The 18,853-nt window shown below is 43.5% G+C and overlaps 2 protein-coding genes and 1 long non-coding RNA gene across 7 annotated transcripts in view; 2 read left to right on the plus strand and 1 right to left on the minus strand.

Annotated features, from left to right (window-relative positions):
- The window catches only part of pip5k1ca (phosphatidylinositol-4-phosphate 5-kinase, type I, gamma a), a 52,615-nt gene extending 43,793 nt beyond the window's left edge, over positions 1-8,822 (plus strand). Inside the window, exons 17-19 of one of the 4 annotated variants that reach the window (XM_065956224.1) lie at positions 1,649-1,720; positions 2,861-2,950; positions 4,761-8,822. In XM_065956224.1, coding sequence (XP_065812296.1) covers positions 1,649-1,720; positions 2,861-2,950; positions 4,761-4,766 — 168 coding nt within the window. In that variant the 3' untranslated portion in view covers positions 4,767-8,822. The remainder of the gene's footprint in view (positions 1-1,648; positions 1,721-2,860; positions 2,951-4,760) is intronic. The other 3 variants (XM_065956225.1, XM_065956226.1, XM_065956227.1) reach the window with 3 other exon arrangements.
- Positions 8,823-8,824: 2 nt separating this feature from the next.
- Positions 8,825-11,950, minus strand: LOC136179427 (uncharacterized). Of its 2 annotated transcripts, XR_010666572.1 has the most exons (3): positions 11,691-11,950; positions 10,076-10,287; positions 8,825-9,471 (listed from the first exon to the last, which is right to left on the minus strand). It is a non-coding gene; the product is annotated as an uncharacterized lncRNA (long non-coding RNA). The 2 variants fall into 2 exon arrangements; XR_010666571.1 differs by lacking the exon at positions 11,691-11,950 and having other exon boundaries at positions 10,076-11,140.
- Positions 11,230-17,612, plus strand: LOC109998604 (ras-related protein Rab-11B). Its single transcript, XM_020653522.3, has 5 exons — positions 11,230-11,390; positions 13,037-13,232; positions 14,394-14,587; positions 16,123-16,203; positions 16,295-17,612. Exons 1-5 carry the CDS (start codon positions 11,351-11,353, stop codon positions 16,435-16,437), a joined length of 654 nt encoding a protein of 217 aa, XP_020509178.1. The 5' UTR covers positions 11,230-11,350; the 3' UTR covers positions 16,438-17,612.
- Positions 17,613-18,853: the final 1,241 nt, after the last annotated feature.

The raw sequence follows: 18,853 nt of genomic DNA on the forward strand, positions 1-18,853 counted from the left end.
GTGAAAGGAGCAACATGTAACTCTGACCCCTAGTGTTTAAAATGGGTACTGCAGTCTAAATTCTAAACATTGTAGAGAGCTGTCTCCCCCCCCTCCTCCTCTCTAGAGTGGATGCTCACACAGGTCACCATGTGGTGGACACTGAAGCTTCAGTGTTTATCCAGCTCTGCATGGGTCTGTAAACCTTTCTGTGTTCTAACCTCTCTCCATTTTTCAAAAGCATCTCCAATATTGATCCTAGTTTGAGCATGTTTCTGCTCGTGGAGCTTATTAGAAACATGCAGAGGCTTTTTAGGTCGGGTACAATCACTTCTATCTGAACCACTTCTCTTGACCGCTTCCATCGCTGCAACACCTGTTGACCTGATAACTGCTCTCATATCTGGCAAACCGAGGGGCGTCCAAAACGGCCGTGTGGGGGGTGTCTTAAAACCGCCTACCTTCTCTGGTCCAAACAAATCCAGAGCATTCAGGACCAGAATCTAAAGTTAGAAGGAGGACATACTGACTGCTGCATTGTTGTCAGAGAAGCCAGCACTTCAACATGGCATGTTTCCTTAATGATCATATAGTAAGATACCTTTATCATTTCACTCACTATACATCTCACTGACTGGACCTTTAATATTTAGCTTATAGACTTGAACGTGAGTCAATTATCAAAAAAAGCAAACATGATGCTGTCTTTGGTTTCTGTCATTGAAGCTCATGTGTATAAGCATCTTATGTAAAATTTCAATAGAAAGTTGATCACAAAAAAAAGCAAACATTCATATTTCCTCAAATGTCAAACTGTTTCTTTAATCATAGTGTGATGTGATGCAGTGTCACTGAAGCTAACAATGAAACTCCCTGTTATCAGACTTCAGCAGGTTTAGTGTGTTTAAAAATGAACAATGAATGCATGTATGAGTGTCAGGTGGAGGATGAAGAATAGATCCCACCTGGGTGTCTCATATCAGGAATCAAACCCCCTCTACAGGGTAGTCAACGAGCTTCCTCACTTATTAAACTCATCTTTCTGCTCGTGATGCTCGGTTCATGCAGAGAGAAAGAACACCCTCAGTACACAGCAGCAGGTGATCTGTGGCTCTACGCAGGGGAAAGGATCCTAAAGGAAGACAGCGTTTACATATGACAGACAGACTGCAGATGTTTGTTTCATGACTTCTACTGGTTTTAGAATCCCACAATGCAACGTTTTACTCATGCTTCACAATGAAGACAGAGTTTGTCCATCAGGTGAGAGTGTGTGTGTGTGTGTGTGTGTGTGTGTGTGTCTTTGGTCACTTCACACATCCCTCAGAGTGGCTCGTGACTAAATAATTCAGCCACTATAATCAGCCACCACATTCACTTTTCATGATCACCGCTCGCTCTCTCCTTCACCTCCTCCTCATCTCCTCGTCCTGTAGTCCTGAACCTGTTCTCTACTCTCTCCCTGCCTCCTCTGTACAGTGTGTCTTAATGATAAAAGGTGTGTGTGTGTTTGACACCATCCAGTGTATCTCTGTGAAGAATCATCTTTTTCATTTTCACCTCAGCATGCTTCTCTCTTTTTTTCATCATGTTCTCCTCTGCTGCACTCACACCTGTCACATGTCTTTGTGTTTGTCGCTGTGCCGCACACGCCTCTTGTTGTTGTCAGTTTCCTGATGGGAGGACCTGGGTGGTCTCTCCCTTCCCGGAGCGGAGGAGGCGTTGCGAGTCGAGTTGGCCCGTAAGTGAGAAGTGTTAGATGAGTCATGTGGGTGGTTGTTGTCCTGGTGTTAGATCAGTCCTGAGTCTGTTGATGTTGCTTTAATGTAACATTAGATGGAGATGAGGGTTTTCTTTCTGTTGAGCTGCTGTCGCCATGGTGAAAGTGTGGTAGTGGTGTCAACACGAGACTGCTGCTGCGTGTGTGACTCTCCCTCTGTGTTCTTCTTCTTTTAATCTCTGTTTGTTTCCGCGCTCTGCGACAGCTAGCCTCATCCTGCTCTAGCGCGCGCGCGTGTGCGTGCATGTGTGTGCGTGTGTGTGTGTGTGTGTGTGTGTGTGTGTGTGTGTGTGTGTGTGTGTGTGTGTGTGTGTGTGTGTGTGTGTGTGTGTGTGTGTGTGTGTGTGTGTGTGTGTGTGTGTGTGTGTGTGTGTGAACATCTCCATCACCAGAGCCAGCCGTGCTGCTGCAGCTGCTTCTCTCTCTTAAAGTGCTGCTGGCTAACAGGCTTTTACAAACATTATGCATAAAGCTCGTTTTGTTGTCAGTAAAGGAAAGTAAAAAAAAAAAAAAGGAAGTCCCTTCACTGTGTTTTGCTTTGACTGAGGATGCTCTCTGTGTTTGACTCTCCTGGCATCCTGGCGCTCCCCCCCCCCCCCCGTTCCCATCTCCTCCCTCCTGCTCCTCATCCTCCCTGTTTTTGGCTGATGCAGCAACTCATCCCTTTCGCTTTGTACACGTCACTCCTCGTCCCGGGATCTAATCCACATGCGGCTAAAGAATAAAAACATATGATGTTATCACAAATCTTTAAGAATCCATCGTAACTTTAACTTAATTAACAGCACGTCTTTGTATTGATTCAACCTGTTTATTTTGCAAAAACTTTCATCTCTGTGTTCCAGTCTTCTAACCGCCAAAAGGATTAAACACATCCTTTTTTAACACTTTGAACATTTTGACACTTTTTTGATTCACTACTTTCCAATGTCTCTCAGCAACATTTCCTCCTATATGCATCCCTAATTTTTCATTTCCTGTCTTGTCTTTTCTTCTCCTGTGATCTCCTGTGTGTCGTTCTCCTGCCTGCGCCTGCTGCTTGTCTCTGTGCCTCTGGCCTTTCCTCTGTCCCCCTCTGCTGTGGTGGGTGTGTAAAAACAGCCTCCAGAGGACAGGACCTGGGTGTACTCTCCGCTACACTATGGCTCAGAGTCTAAGGCCCTGCCAGATGGGGATTGGGAAGGAGAGACAGTAAGTGAGAAGCATCAGCCTAAAAATATTAAGCGCAGGAAAATTCCTAAAACAAGCATTAAAAAATCTGCTGTATTTGGTTTTGGATTCTCTCAACGAGGAGGGGAAGGATCTGTTGTAACTTTAAAAGGTGTGAGAAGCTGTGAGAACAAGATTTAAAAAACTCCACGATCACTTCAGGAGAAAGCTTGCTTAGCATCCAGAAACCCATCCCTACATCACAGCATTCATTTCTCATTAAACAGAAAATGGTGGAAATGGTCACATGCAGCTTGTGTGACCATTTAGTCCACGGCCAACCATCGTGTGTCAAGCTCACTATTTACCCACATTGACGCATCAGTCTGCCAGAAGCCAACACACTGGTGCATCGTCCAATCCCCACGAGTCAAGCTGCAGATATTTACAACAACAACATGTTAGAGAATATGGAGGTCATTTCATTGCATGTTGCCGCTGTGGTGGCAGAGTTTTTCATTTCGATATTATATTTATTTATGTTTGGGGGGGTTGTTAAGAGTTGATTTTCAAGAAAGAGCAACGTGGTGAGACACCTGTCAATTAAATCTGACCAATGTGAGCATTGAACTTCTGATACCAAGAAGCTAGGTGAGACATCAGTTTTTGTTTGTGCAAAACAAGGGTAAAACTACCATAACAAGATGCTTATTAGCATGCTAATTAGCAGCATGCTGGGTCCTTATTTGTATCTTATTCTACACGACCACAATCTATAATCTCTAATAGTAATCAACAGTGACCGTCCACTTTTTCGGCGGCTCTGGTTCCTGAAGGCAGTAAATATCCCCGTTCAAATCCTCCATTGATTTTTCACAAAAATCTTTATAACAGTAGATTAAAGACTGTAACTATGACAACCAGCTACTCCTATACTCGTGACTAAAAAACATTAAATTCGGCGCAAAAACAGCGTTAAAAAAAGGTGAAAAGGGCATAAGAATGCGTACGTCGTTTTTTTTTTATCAATAAACTACACATCCCAGAATGCATTGCGAATGATCCCTCTTCTACTTAAATGTAAATTTAGTCGGTGTTAAAATGTTCATACTGTTAATATAAGTGTTGTTCTATGTTGCAGTTTGTGTTGTTGAATATATAAATCACATTCACTGCAGCCATGGTAACAGCCAGCTCCACCAATCAGAGACATTGATGTGACACTCTGTGATGGTGGGTAGTGTAGTTCTTTTCCCGGAGATCGTGAGTAAATGGTATTGTTCTTAAAGCGAGGTGGATATCATACGTACTCGTGTCTCCTACAGGAGCATAAACCATCGTCTCACACTCAGGTAGCTCGTGGTCACTACCTGTGATGGTTATGACATCATGGCTTATAATCAACACCTATATATGTAGATCTTAACACCAATAACCTTATGGGCTCTATGATGGCAGGTGTTATTCAAAATGTCCCAAGGTGAAACACATCTATACCAATACAACACAAGGAAAGTTTCAAGGTAGAATATGAAACAATGGACGACTTGGGAGTCCATTAGTTCCTGATACGGGGCACGTGGTCGGACATCCTTTCCACATACACTTGTTGTATCAGAAGAGGCAAATCCAAAATGTCTCCATACTTAGATTAAAAATGAATAGAAGTACGGTGCTCACTCAGGGGTGTGTGCTCTGTTTATTAAACATTTACTGGTGTCCCCTTTCTTTTTTAAGTCACCTTTTATCAGCTGTTAGGCTCATTGTTTCACCACTGATGAACTCTACATGTATGGGCAGTGCACACTCTGTCTTAACACGTTCTCTCTGCTGTCTGTTTGTGTGTCTCCAGCAGTAAACCTCGTCCTCTGACAGAGACGGGTGAACGCGTCGAGGGAGAGGACTCTTCGGGTTTTGAAGTCCAGAGCTCAGCGGTAGCGGCAGGATCTCTGTCTGGACCAGGATTTTAAACATGCGTACAGAAACTGAACACAACGGGGGGTGGGGGGGGAGTGACTTAACTACCAGAGAAGGGAGAAAATAACGTGACAGTGATGATGTCACTGATTTCCAACCATCCCTGCCTTTCACCCTCGACAGAAGAAAATCCTATCAGTTTAATTACAATGTGTATGTGTGATTTTACATAAAGGACCCGGGTAACTTACAGTGCCTAAAAGACTCACCCCCTTTGAGGTTTTCAAGTTTTATCAAAAATAAGAGTGAAAGTGGGGATAACATGAATTAAAAACGGTAGATTTTTTTCAGACCACCTTAATCTGACATATTTTAAAGGTCACATATTCTCTAAAGTCCTCTTCACCATGTTTCTCTAACTCTAACATGTGTCTCTAGTCTGTCTACAAACCCCCCAATGATGAGAAAAGTCCATCCTCTCTGTCTTTTCCCTGCTCTACTTTTCAGAAAATGTGTGCTCAAACAGGCCGTTTGGAGATTTTCCCTTCATGACATCACAAAGGGCAGTAACCCCTCCCCCAGGTGGGTGACACTCCCACAGCTAGGTGTTTGTTCTGCCCTCTGAGTCTGCCTTCTCACTGTAAACAATAGGACATGGAGCGAGAAAGACTGAGACACCCAAGCCCTTCCAGAGAGGGGGTGTGGTCAGACACAGCTCATTTATTTATTTAAAGGTACAGACACAGAAACAGCCTGTTCTGAGCAGGGCTGAAATAGAGGGGTTTATAGACATGATCAAATACAGGATCAGAGTGGATTTAGAACAAGAAACTTCACACACATGTTTTGAGGAGCTCTGAGATTTATTTAAACTGAAGAGGAGGAGGATATGTGACCTTTAAAGATTTCTTGTTAGTTTTAGAAGTGACACACAAAGGCTTCCTTTGTGTTTTAAACTCAGCAGTGGTCACATCCCTCATATCTCGGTCCTTTCAGTAAAATTTCTTGAGCTTGTGTGGTGCTTTTTCTGGTGTTTGACATCTCAAAGCACGTTCACCCGTTCACACACTGACGGCAGAGGCTGCTGTTAAAGCGCCCAACCGCCCGAATTCAAGCCCGCACAGATCTTATCTTGTGGTCTTGATGCTCCATGGGGAATAATGAATCATTATGACACAGAGTAAAATAAGTGGCTCAGTTTGTGTTGACTCTCATTTGATGCTTTTCTAACAACATAATGAAACGAACCCCACAGTGGGATGAACACCTTCTCTAGGCACTGTACTGTACCTGAGGTCATTCAGACAGCGCCCTTCAACCCGCTCCAGCCCACACACTCCTGCAGAGCAGCACACGATGACCTGCATGTGGGAGTGAGTGGGCACAGTCTGTGTGGTCGGAGGGCTCGGCCAGCGTTCGTAGAGTTACAATGAAAACAGTCACAAGTCGACGTCCGTCACGCTCACGTTTCCACTTAGTGAATATCTGCAGGTTAGCTCAGAGGGAAGAACTGAACACTCATGTTTATATACAGTGATATCTGAAAGTGTTTAAATCATAGCTGAATTATTTGTATCCACAGTTTGTAGCATCATTTTTTTATGACAGAATTCTGTTACGTTTGTCTTAATGTTTTTTATTCAATGTTTCTTTTTTCACTTTAAAGGCTTCCATGTTTTTATTTTCCAAAGAAATGTGTTTTTAGTAATTCCATCACTGCAGCATTTTACATCCTGTTTTTAAAGATGGAGTCAGTAGAAATGTTTGTAAACATTCAAACTGAGCCCCTCTAGTGTGTACGTTTAACACTTGTTCCTACACTGCAAGCTAACGCACGCTAGCACAAGCTAACCTCTGGTGTTTGTCACCTGCCTGTCCAACAGTAGACAGACACATACACATTCACACAGTAGACCAACTCCACGTCCACGAGTAAAAGACAACAAAAGGTTCACCCTCGTTTTAGAACGAGCTTTATCCACTTGGTGTTTCTCCTCACTCTGATTATATTTTTTATCCACTCCTAAACTCACCTGCTGCGCTCTCATTGGCTGGAAGAAAGACACCAGCTCCGCCCAGAAACGTGCAGAGTCAACCAGAACAAAGCAGAACAATAGTAGTAAAATCCAGTCAGAGGACAGAGTCTCTGCAGACACAGTCACCACCACACATGTATGGAGGCCCAGAAGAGACGATGGAGCAGCTTTACTTTAGGAGAAGTCTGTCTTTTATTTTGAAGGAACAAGCTGCTGACTCTGTCTTCACTTTAGGAGAAGTCTGTCTTTTATTTTGAAGGAACAAGCTGCTGACTCTGTCTTTACTTTAGGAGAAGTCTGTCTTTTATTTTGAAGGAACAAGCTGCTGACTCTGTCTTTACTTTAGGAGAAGTCTGTCTTTTATTTTGAAGGAACAAGCTGCTGACTGTCTTTACTTTAGGAGAAGTCTGTATTTTATTTTGAAGGGACAAGCTGCTGACTCCACCTTTAAATATATCGTTGATCACGACATCACTCTAGGAAATATGACGGAGGCTTACATCCTTCAAACGGAGGGGCGTCCATTGTAACACTAAGGCAGCAGACATTGGTGGCCATTATGGTAATACTCACATCATCATGATGTCTCAGTGTGGCGCTCTTTTTAGACGGATCCATTCAAAACGATAGTATTTTATTTTATGTGCAGCTGGATTTTAAGTAATCGGCATATCGACAGTACAAATCTATGGACAGGCCATGTCCGATGTTTGTAGACGTAGAGTGTGTGTGTGTGTGTGTGTGTGTGTGTGTGTGTGTGTGTGTGTGTGTGTGTGTGTGTGTGTGTGTGTGTGTGTGTGTGTGTGTGTGTGTGTGTGTGTGTGTGTGTGTGTGTGTGTGTGTGTGTGTGTGTGTGTGTGTGTGTGTGTGTGTGTGTGTGTGTGTGTGTGTGTGTGTGTGAGAGTGTGAGAGAATCAGTTGAATGTTTGCACTGACCAGGAGCAACCTGAAGATGAACATGTGATAGAGGCCAAATAAACATACGTCACACCATCTTCTTTTTTGCTCACTTAGGCCGACCTTTGGACGGCGTTTCTGTTCCGATGGTTACCGTGTGTGTGTGTGTGCTGGTGAAGTGGATCACAGTCGTGGTAGTGTTTCCTGTAGTCTCTTTCTCTCTGTGACCTCTTGACGACCCTCAGCGCAAACATGTTTTAACCTCTGCAGGAGCTTCTCCAGCGGGTCGGGATGTTTTTAATGTGTGTTTGTATTTAACGGGAGGACGCGTCAATAACGTGGACATCTTTACGATGGCGTGCAGTGGCAACTTGCCATCAGCTCATTCATCACATGGAGACGAGAGCAGCAATATTTTGTACAGTCGAGCTTTTAAGTTTATTATTATTGCCTTACTGAGACGTCTAACACGTAGGCCTATGGTTTCATTTTATGTTCACCCGTGCTGTCGTATTTATTTGACCTTCACATCGTCGTGCTCCCGAGGACGTGTACATACAAATTATAAATACATATATAAAGATATACAAATATATTTTCCATTTGGATTGGAGAATATTATTTTTATTTGGTTTTATTTTTGCTGCTGGGCGAGAAAAATCGATTGCAATCAACATCATTGACTGTACCATATTCCTCGGTGTGTTTAACGGGACGCAGCTGCTGTATATTTATGGTCGTTCACCACGGCATTTTCTCTGTAAGATATCCAAACGTCAAAGATTTGTGGGGTTTTACTGTACATGCAAATCAGGAGGGAATCTTCCAGCTGTGTTGTGTATGTGTTTTCAAATCGCTGTGTGCCCTCGTCCAATAGGGAGAGTCCTTTCCAGAGACATAGCATGATTTCAAAATGAATATGCATATCAGAAATGTGTATTTATGTATATCTGTGTATATTCATCTATTTATACCTGAGGATAAATAGATGGCCGTATGTGTGTGTGTGGACTCAATCAGAATGGATTCAAAATAAAGCAGTTCTATGAATTGTTGTCCATGGAGGTGATGTCATCATATTTATTTATTGATTCCTTTATGAAAACAGGATGTTTACAAAGAGTGATCATTAACCGCTGACCGCTTTCGACCAAGTGGCAACCTCCAGGGTTGAAAATTTAAACTGATGCTGAAGTGTTAATCCTGCAGTTCCCCGAGTGTCCACTAGAGGCTGGCTGCAGAAGCACAGGAAGTCACATACACACCCATTCTAAAAAGACTGTTTTTACAGCAGAGATTAACATGTTTACAGCTTGGTACAAAACAAACAAATAGGTGTGATTAGCTCATGTCTCGATGGACACACACTGTACGGGGGGTGAATGTTTTGATGACTCATCAGTTTTGATTTGATGAAGGATAAGAGTTATTCACAATAAGGTGTGTAGCTGACCAGCTTGACAGGTGGGCGTGGTGTAACAGTTTGTCAGGAGGTTTAAAACACGCCTCAGCTCCAGCTCTCAGCCTGTGGGTGACATCACTCAGTCCATCCGGGGGAGACCTCCCTCACAGCGAGCTGTTGAAGAGAAGCAACCGAAGTCCACCCCAGAAGAACCAACAAATACAGATGTTGTTGAGGCTCAGGTTTCTTCCTCTGTCTCTGCAGCTCTCTGGGCACCTCGATGGACAAGTCACCAATAATCCACACTGTGTCTATAGGAGAAATACAAAGGTGTTCAATTACTGCCTCAGACAAGACAAAATGTACAGTTAACTACATGTGACAGCTCAGGCTGTTTTTTTGTTATGAGCCACATCTGCAGGAATAATATTGAACAAGGTAGCTGCAGCTCATCATAATAGATGCCAGTCTTAAACACTATTTTTTCTAATACTTAAAGTTTTTGGTGTGAAGCTGACACTGTCCACAGACTCCATGACTTCACGGGGTTCAATAGAAAACAAATGTCTTCTCATAAATACTAAATAATTATTTTTCAATTGTCATGTTCACCTCATCGCTGTTGACATCAGTAAATATAAGACACAGACATTCCTCTTTTTGTCAGAACAGTAACATGAACTGTATGCTTTGTAATATTGATTTCTTCTGGATGTCTCATATTTATTTACAGTTTATGGATAAAACTTTGTTAATGTATTTCTCTGCTAACACTGACAAAGTCTAACTGCTCTGACAAATAACTAATAACCATAGTTGTATATTTAAAAAAGTGTAGTTTTAAGACTTTAATTAAATATTTGGGTTGAATATAATTAGTTTTAACTGTTGTAGAAAAGTTAAATGTTAACTTACTGTTTGTAGAGTTTTCTCAGGACGAGCAGGAATAGTTGATGATAGCAGCCTAGCTGTTAGCTATGCTGTCAAGTGGACTGCTAACGTCGAGCTGAATGGGCGGAGTTAAGTCCCGCCGGTCCCGCCTTACTGCTGTTGCTAGGTTGATCCGAAGTTAGGTTGAGACTGCAAATCCAATATGGATGCGGCCGTCGATTGGACTCATTTTCTGCCTATGTCACAGACGAGTCAGGGTTCGTCCAGTAATATTTACAGTCTATGGTCCTAACCTTCACTCTACAGGAAGGGCCTTACTTTATTTCAAAATAAAAGCACACATCAAATAAAGTACTCTCAGCTTAAGACAGTAAAAAAATGCAAAATATAAGCCGATGCATGTTAAATGCGAATAAATGGAATTTCAAACATGTGAATAAAAACGTGATTAATTCGGGTCCCGAGAGACTACAGGTTATGTTTGGCGCCCCATGAGCTGGGGCCGTGGTCCTCGTCATAGCGACAGTGGGTTCAAATCCGGCCTCGGCCTTCGGCTGCACCTCGTCCCCTACTTTCTCCTCCCAACATTTGCTCTCTCTCTTCTGCTGTTCTGTCTAATAAAGAATTGTTTTAAAAAACGTGATTATTGCGATTAACTATTTAAATTTAACGATTTCAAACATGCGATAAAAAATATTAAACATGCTCGTAACTACAAATATATGGTTTTGGTTTTCTTTAAACTTTAATATGTTCTATGTTTAACACCCTTAAACAACGATAACCGACAGGTGAGCTCATTGATAAAAGGTCTGTATAGAGAAAGGAGTAAAATAACAAAGCACACAAGGTTTTAATCGTGTAAAACATCAAAATGACTGCATCAGATCATTGTTTAACTTCATTTTTTTTGTTAGAGGGTTTCAGGTTTTAGAGTGTCAGAAAGTCTATTTTTAAATCAAATTGTTGGAAGATAGAATAAAAAGGTAATTCTTCATAAACTTCATAAACATGATGTTGCTCAATCAACAGGAAGACTCAAGGGCGTCTCACTTTGGAGAACAAAGGCTGTTAAAGCCCCTGTTCTCTTCTCTACACGCTGATTGGTCCGCAACATCCAAGACGGAAGCTGATTGGTTGATGTATTTATCACTCAGTGGGAGAACTGTTCCGATTGGTGGAAAGCGAGTTGTCTTCCTTGAAGGCGGTGCTTGCTAGCTGCCGGTGTGAAGGGCTCTTCTTGTTGTTGATGTTTGTGGGGAGGAAAGTTCCTTAAAAGTACAAGAAATAGTTTCTAAAATGGGGACCCGGGATGACGAATACGACTACTTATTCAAAGGTAATTTCTTTTGTTGAGGTGTACTGATGACGTCATGTTCTCGCCGCTCTTTGTTAAAGTTTAATGACAGCGAGTACGAACCGAGGAAGTCACCTCAGCCAGCGATAATGCTAAAGTTAGCTAAGTGGCTAACGTTAATGCTAAAGTTAGCCTAACCGGTAGCTAAGTGGCTAAATATAACATGTCAGCTGTTGACAGTGGAGTAGACAATGTGACGATAATCACATTCATACGTTCATCCAGCAGCGTGTGTATAATAATACATCCACCTTTAGTGGTTTGGTCCCTAAAATAGCATACCTGTGCGGGTGTCTGATAGCATGAAGCTAAGTGACTTAGCAGGCTGGGCAGGTAAGTGGCTAGTTAAATAATTAATCCAAAGTGGTATCTACCTGTCCTCTTAAACTCTTATCACCTGAGACGACTTCAGAATTAATTAAAACTATCGAACAGCTCTCTCCTGTGATGTTGAGGTTTATCCTCTTTAAGCTATCGCTAAAGCTACTGAGCTAACTTGTTGACATATTTCTGAGGTTATATTTACAGTCTGTAACATTATCTGTTTTCTACGGAGGCCCTGAAGTCCCAAAAAGCTAAAATAAACATCTTGCGCGCACAAGATATTTGTTTTGCTACTTCATGGGACTTCAGGGCCTCCGTAGTTATCCTCCACAGTACGACACAGTTTTAAAGGTATAATAATGAGGTTGTTACATTTTTAGCGCAACAGAAAGACAATTAAAGAATCCATATTTATTCTCACAGAGGACATACACAAGTCAAGTTTACGTTATATCACATTTCAGCAACAAGATCTTCACACAAGAAGACGAAGAGACATTATAACATAAAAACAAACTTTAACAGTCACAGAGAATATTAAATATGAAAATGTCTTTCAGAACATAAGATCCAGAATAAATACAGAAATATGTCATTTAGCTAAAAATCAGACTTTAAAATACAAAAAATATAAATACTGTATATATCTTTATCTTGTATGCGTCCTCGCCGCAGCGGGTGTGGGTTTCAATCCAACCTCGGCCCTTTCCTGCATGTCATCCCCCATTTTCCACTCCCAACGTTCCCTGTCTCTCTTCAGCTGTTGTCTGATAATAAAGGCAACAACTGCCCAAAAATATATTTAAAAAACAACAGCAAAAACTGTTGTCTTATTCAAAGATGGAACTCTTGGAAAATGAAGGCTGACGCAGATGTTGATGTTAGTTTCATGACTTCTTTTGGTGTAACGCTGCATTCATGCTGTGTCGGACACGACAGAAAAACATCCATCCGGGTTGGAAAGTGAAAATGAATGCAGGCGCAAGTTGGAAGAACAACTCTGAAACAGTGAGGCGCCTGACTTGCCGACTTGACGTCCTATTCGTCATCATCATGGCGGGCAAAAGAGGTTTAGTTATTGTTAGGGTACTTTATATTGATTCACATATCGCACATCAACTCAAATATAACTTGTGCAGCACAAAACTCCCACAATGCAACACTTTCTGTCATGTTAGAGAATGTAAACAAGTCAGAGTTTGTCCAACAGGTTCGGCTCTCTGTCAGCAGGGTCGATACCGAGGCTTCCCTAGTCTTGTTATTTTCATATTGATTTATTCTTGCGGTGTGTATTGTGGTTGCAGTCGTTCTAATCGGAGACTCTGGAGTGGGGAAGAGTAACCTGCTGTCCCGCTTCACCAGAAATGAGTTCAACCTGGAGAGCAAGAGCACCATCGGGGTGGAGTTCGCCACCCGCAGCATCCAGGTGGACGGCAAGACCATCAAGGCTCAGATCTGGGACACGGCGGGACAGGAACGCTACAGAGCCATCACCTCCGCGTGAGTATTTTTGTGTGCGTGTGCGTGTGTGTGTGTCATGGGGCGCCGAGGAACTGCGGGGTGTCATCATGTCAACAGATGATCACAGATCCTCAGTATGACAAAAAATACCCGGAAGTCGTAATGTTTCTGTAAGAATCTATACAGCGTACTGTTTCCCACAATGCAAAGTGTCAGGTCAGAGGTCGACATGACGGACAGCAGCGTCCATCGTAACAGAGGAAATAATCACAATCAGACCAAACCACACAAAGAGACCTCCAGTTATCTCTGTTGATTCTCTGAATCATGAAGATCTAAATGAGTCTCTCGTCAGCTTTTCTCAGACAGTAAGTGGACGCTACCCTGGAGTGGTGTTTGACGTCAGCTGGGCTGTTGTTTACTTCCTCATTCTAAGACCACAAACCAGCTTAGACTGGCCTGGTGTACTGCAGAATAACCACAGACTGGAGGTCAGACTACTGTCCAGCGTAGTATTCAGTACATACTACTGTCAATAGTAGTATGAAGTAGGAGGTTTTTACAATGGCCATCGCTCGCAAGTCTCAACTCAAGCACAGGAAGTGTTGCCGTGATATCCTTTATTTCTATTCTCTGGCTACATGAATACCCCATGAAGCCCCCAGAGATTATGTTTTTTCCAATTGATAGCCAATGGCCTCCGAGATTACCATAAGGGCAAAGATGTGAAATTAACTCATTTAACATACGAAACTGTCCTCTATACTGTTTCTGCCTTAAAGCATTAACTCAGAGCTGCTTTCACACCTGCAGAAAACATCCTGATGTGTTCACTCTGAGCGTCATGTGTGAACACAAACATCTGAATGTTTCTCTCTCCACCCGGAGTTTCTCCTCCAGCCTCCTCGTATTTATTCTGCAAAAAGTCAGAGTGAGCTGATGTGAGAACACAGCAGGAAATAATCAGGAGAATTCACCTGGAGCGCTGCACGGGGGACTTTGCTTAATCTGTCACTTAAGCGCTGTTCTTTTTACGTCCTGTCTTGTCTCAGCAGACCTCCCCCCCTTCACACAGGGAGAGTCTCCTGCTGTGAGGTGCAAATTTGACCCACCAGGTGATGTCAGTCCTCCAGAAATGGTAGAGAACGTCTCCATGAGTCATTTTTTAACCCTTTCTCTTCATCGTGTTGTCGTCACCAGGTATTACCGGGGTGCAGTCGGCGCTCTCCTAGTTTATGACATTGCCAAACACCTGACCTATGAGAACGTTGAACGCTGGCTGAAGGAGCTCAGGGACCACGCTGACAACAACATCGTCATCATGCTGGTTGGAAACAAGAGCGACCTTCGTCATCTCAGGGCCGTGCCCACTGATGAGGCTCGAGCTTTCTCAGGTGAGGTGTCAAGTGTTGTCTCGTAGGAGACAGAATGGCGTTTATAACGGCTTCCACTTACGTATGTATCTGTTGTCCGTAGATCAGTAAATATTCAGATGATGCCTCCTCATACAACGCAAAGAAGAACACGTTTTTTTGCAGACAGAGAAACCTGCGTGAAGCTCCGGGGGAGGGGCTAATTTAGTCCGTATTAAACTCTACAAAAAAAGTTATTTTTAATACTACAAACTCGCTTTAAAACTTGATTGAATTGAAGTAAATGGCCTGTTAGCTCGTCAGCTTGTTAGCTCGTCAGCTTGTTAGCTCGTTAGCAGCCTGTTAGCTTGTCAGCGCCGTGTTAGCTCGTCAGCAGCCTGTTAACTCCTTAGCAGCCTGTTAGCTCGTTAGCAGCGTGTTAGCTCATCAGCAGCCTGTTAGCTCGTTAGCTCGTCAGCAGCCTGTTAGCTCGTCAGCAGCCTGTTAACTCCTTAGCAGCCTGTTAGCTCATCAGCAGCGTGTTAGCTCGTCAGCAGCGTGTTAGCAGCCTGTTAGCTCGTCAGCAGCGTGTTAGCAGCCTGTTAGCTCGTCAGCAGCCTGTTAGCTCATCAGCAGCGTGTTAGCAGCATGTTAGCTCGTCAGCAGCCTGTTAGCTCGTCAGCAGCGTGTTAGCAGCCTGTTAGCTCGTCAGCAGTGTGTTAGCAGCCTGTTAGCTCGTCAGCAGTGTGTTAGCTCGTCAGCAGTGTGTTAGCAGCCTGTTAGCTCGTGAGCAGTGTGTTAGCTCGTCAGCAGTGTGTTAGCAGCCTGTTAGCTCGTCAGCAGCCTGTTAGCTCGTCAGCAGCCTGTTAGCTCCTTAGCAGCCTGTTAGCTCATCAGCAGCCTGTTAGCTCGTTAGCTCGTCAGCAGCCTGTTAGCTCGTCAGCAGCATGTTAGCAGCCTGTTAGCTCGTCAGCAGTGTGTTAGCAGCCTGTTAGCTCGTCAGCAGCCTGTTAGCTCGTCAGCAGCCTGTTAGCTCGTCAGCAGCGTGTTAGCAGCCTGTTAGCTCGTCAGCAGCCTGTTAGCTCGTCAGCAGCGTGTTAGCAGCCTGTTAGCTCGTCAGCAGTGTGTTAGCAGCCTGTTAGCTCGTCAGCAGCCTGTTAACTCCTTAGCAGCCTGTAAGCTTGTCAGCAGCGTGTTAGCTCGTCAGCAGCGTGTTAGCAGCCTGTTAGCTCGTCAGCAGTGTGTTAGCAGCCTGTTAGCTCGTCAGCAGCCTGTTAGCTCGTCAGCAGCGTGTTAGCAGCCTGTTAGCTCGTCAGCAGTGTGTTAGCAGCCTGTTAGCTCGTCAGCAGCGTGTTAGCTCGTTAGCAGCCTGTTAGCTCGTCAGCAGTGTGTTAGCTCGTCAGCAGCCTGTTAGCTCGTCAGCAGCCTGTTAGCAGCATGTTAGCTTGCACACAGTCAGAAGGTCTCTCTGAAATCCACCGCAAAAGCTCCTGAGTCTGGACGCACAGTCGTGAGCAGCGTTATAAAACTGCTTTGATGTGTGAATCATTTTGGTCTCCTCTCTTTCTCGCCCTCAGAGAAGAACACTCTGTCGTTCATTGAAACCTCGGCGTTGGACTCCACTAATGTAGAAGAAGCGTTCAAAAACATTCTCACAGGTAAATCGTCGAGCACGCCACTGACGTTAAACCTTCCACTCCAAACTCTACTTAACACTCACTGTTCTCTCTTTCTCTCTCTCTCTCGTAGAAATCTACCGCATCGTCTCTCAGAAGCAAATATCTGACAGATCTGGACACGACGAGTCTCCAGGAAACAACGTAGTGGACATTAGCCTCCCCCCGACCACGGACGGGCAGAAGGGCAAACTCCCCTGCTGCCAAAGCCTGTGACGCCCTCATGTCCACTTCCTGTTTGACTTTCTCTCACTCTTTCCTCTCTTCTTCCCCTCTTGTTAACTTCAGCTGTCATGCAGCCGTCGTCATGAAACCCTCAACGGGTTCTGAAGTCTCTGACACTCGTGTATTTGACATTCCTTTTGCTCTCCTTCTTTGTTTGTTTGTTTGTTCCTCTGAGGAACACAAACCCACTTAAGGGCCTCACGTTAGCTCTGCGAGAGGGGAAGTTTCTGCTATTCTGAAGTTGACCCTAAAGCCGTAGTAAATGTTTTTTTTAAAGGAAGTCGCTCTTGCGGTCCCTTTGACCCGCTCCTCCTGAAGGAATGGCGAGGGATCAGTAGGCGTGTGCGTCACAGTTTTTATTCCTCTCTTTTTCAGCTTCACTGAAACAGACTTTCTGTCACGATCTGCTGCAGCAGAGTGAGTCCCAATTTCGTGTGTGGTCGACCTGATTCTGCCTATCACGCACCACGAGGAGAAGGCACCACAATGTGTACTCTGGTCTGGAGTTTCTGTTTGCGTCTTCAGTTTTTAATTTTCCTGTGTGAGCCCTGGGACCACTGTGGCGTGAAATAAACATGAGCCACAGGGACCCAATCGACGGTGACTGTCTGACTGAATACGAGGGAAACAGATGAAGGGTTTTATTAGAGAGTGCCTGCGTGCGTGCGTGCGTGCGTGCGTGCGTGCGTGCGTGCGTGCGTGCGTGCATGCGTCGGTGCACAGAAAATACCAAAGGAGACGGATGCCATTGTCCTCACTTTCATTGAAGCCTATTCTCGGCTGCTAAGGTTGCATTTCATCGCTGTATTTGCAGAACTAATCAGAGCTGTTTACATAAAAAGTTTCAAAGCTGTATGGATAAAGAAATGTTTTAAACATGATGTGCTTTTTTTAAATTTTATTTGTGAAGTTAAAGTAACAGCCTGGGTCGAGATCAGGTTCCTCTTCTGCACTTGTGTCTGACAATTTCAAATCAAAAGATTAAAAAAACACTCGACTTCTTAATCGAGTCACGCATCCCTGTTGGTCTGAAAACAGAAATGTAAGTAATGTGTTGATTTCTTTGTCTTAAGCTTCCTCATGTACTCAAACAACCTTTGCTGTTTGAAGTGTTTGAATGTGAAATCTGTTAAAGGGAAAAAAAGATAAAGATGTTTGTAATCATTCTGAGAAGCTCTTCATTGAACCATAAGAGACTCAAGCTGCTTTAAAGGTCCAATCAGTGAGATGTGAAATGATAAAGTGATCTTACTATATGATCAGACATTAAGGAAACATGCTATGTTGAAGTGCTGGCTTCTCTGACAACAATGCAGCAGTCAGTATGTCCTCCTTCTAACTTTAGATTCTGCTCCTGAATGCTCTGGATTTGTTTGGACCAGAGAAGGTAAGCGCCACACACACACACACACACACACACACACACACACACACACACACACACACACACACACACACACACACACACACACACACACACACACACACACACACACACACACACACACACACACACACACACACACACACACACACACACACACACACACACACACACACACACACACACACACACACACACACACACACACATTTTGGACGCCCCTCTGTTTGCCAGATATGAGAGCAGGAGACAGCTCTCTACAATGTTTAGAATTTAGACTGCAGTACCCATTTTAAACACTAGGGGTCAGAGTTACATACTGCTCCATTTAAAATGTCTCGTTTTCATTCACATGGGAAAGATGCTTTTATTTTTGATTAACTTGAAGTATTACAAATATTCACATCACGTCATCAAATAAATCTAATCCACATAACTACACAGCTGACAGACTTACATGTACCCTTATCTTAATTCTGTTATTTAGCAGCTTAGCTTTGAACTGAAGGGAGGTCACAGCATAAGTAGAAATGTCTGTACAAAGTGCATGCAGAATATGCTCTCCAACAAGATTAAATCTTGAGTTAAGTTGCAGCTTCTCGTTAATGCCATGTGCATTTAGGGCAGACTCCTTCAAATGTGTGATATTAATTTCTCCATCCTCTTTGCTCAAACTAATACTGGTGATGTATCTGAGCAATATAAAAATTAGTTGTTAAATCAAACATTGCTGAAAAGTCTGTCCAGGGTCTGTTAGGTATCACTTGTGCTCTTTGAGACATTATTAAACACTTATTGTTGATTGTATGAAGCACCTGGAGTCTAACAGGTAAAAATATCTTGTGCACACAAGTTAATGATTGTGTTCCATAGCAGCAGGCCTTATTCCCCACCAATGAACCCCAAGGAAACTGAAAGAGCTCAGGAGCTCCCAGGAAAAGGTGTGGTTATTACCTTAGAATTACAGATAGCAACATGCAGTAATATGATGTATATGCACAGAGAGAGAGAGAGAGAGGAGCT

The sequence above is a fragment of the Labrus bergylta genome, chromosome 6, assembly GCF_963930695.1.
Source record: "Labrus bergylta chromosome 6, fLabBer1.1, whole genome shotgun sequence".
Classification (NCBI taxonomy): domain Eukaryota; kingdom Metazoa; phylum Chordata; class Actinopteri; order Labriformes; family Labridae; genus Labrus; species Labrus bergylta.

Excerpts from the sequence above, each read along its gene's own strand:
- LOC109998604 (XM_020653522.3), top strand. The coding sequence starts at position 11,351 with ATGGGGACCCGGGATGACGAATACGACTACTTATTCAAAG. Across the intron at positions 14,588-16,122 it reads TGAGGCTCGAGCTTTCTCAG|AGAAGAACACTCTGTCGTTC; the intron begins GTGAGGTGTCAA and ends TCTCGCCCTCAG. Across the intron at positions 16,204-16,294 it reads GTTCAAAAACATTCTCACAG|AAATCTACCGCATCGTCTCT; the intron begins GTAAATCGTCGA and ends TCTCTCTCGTAG.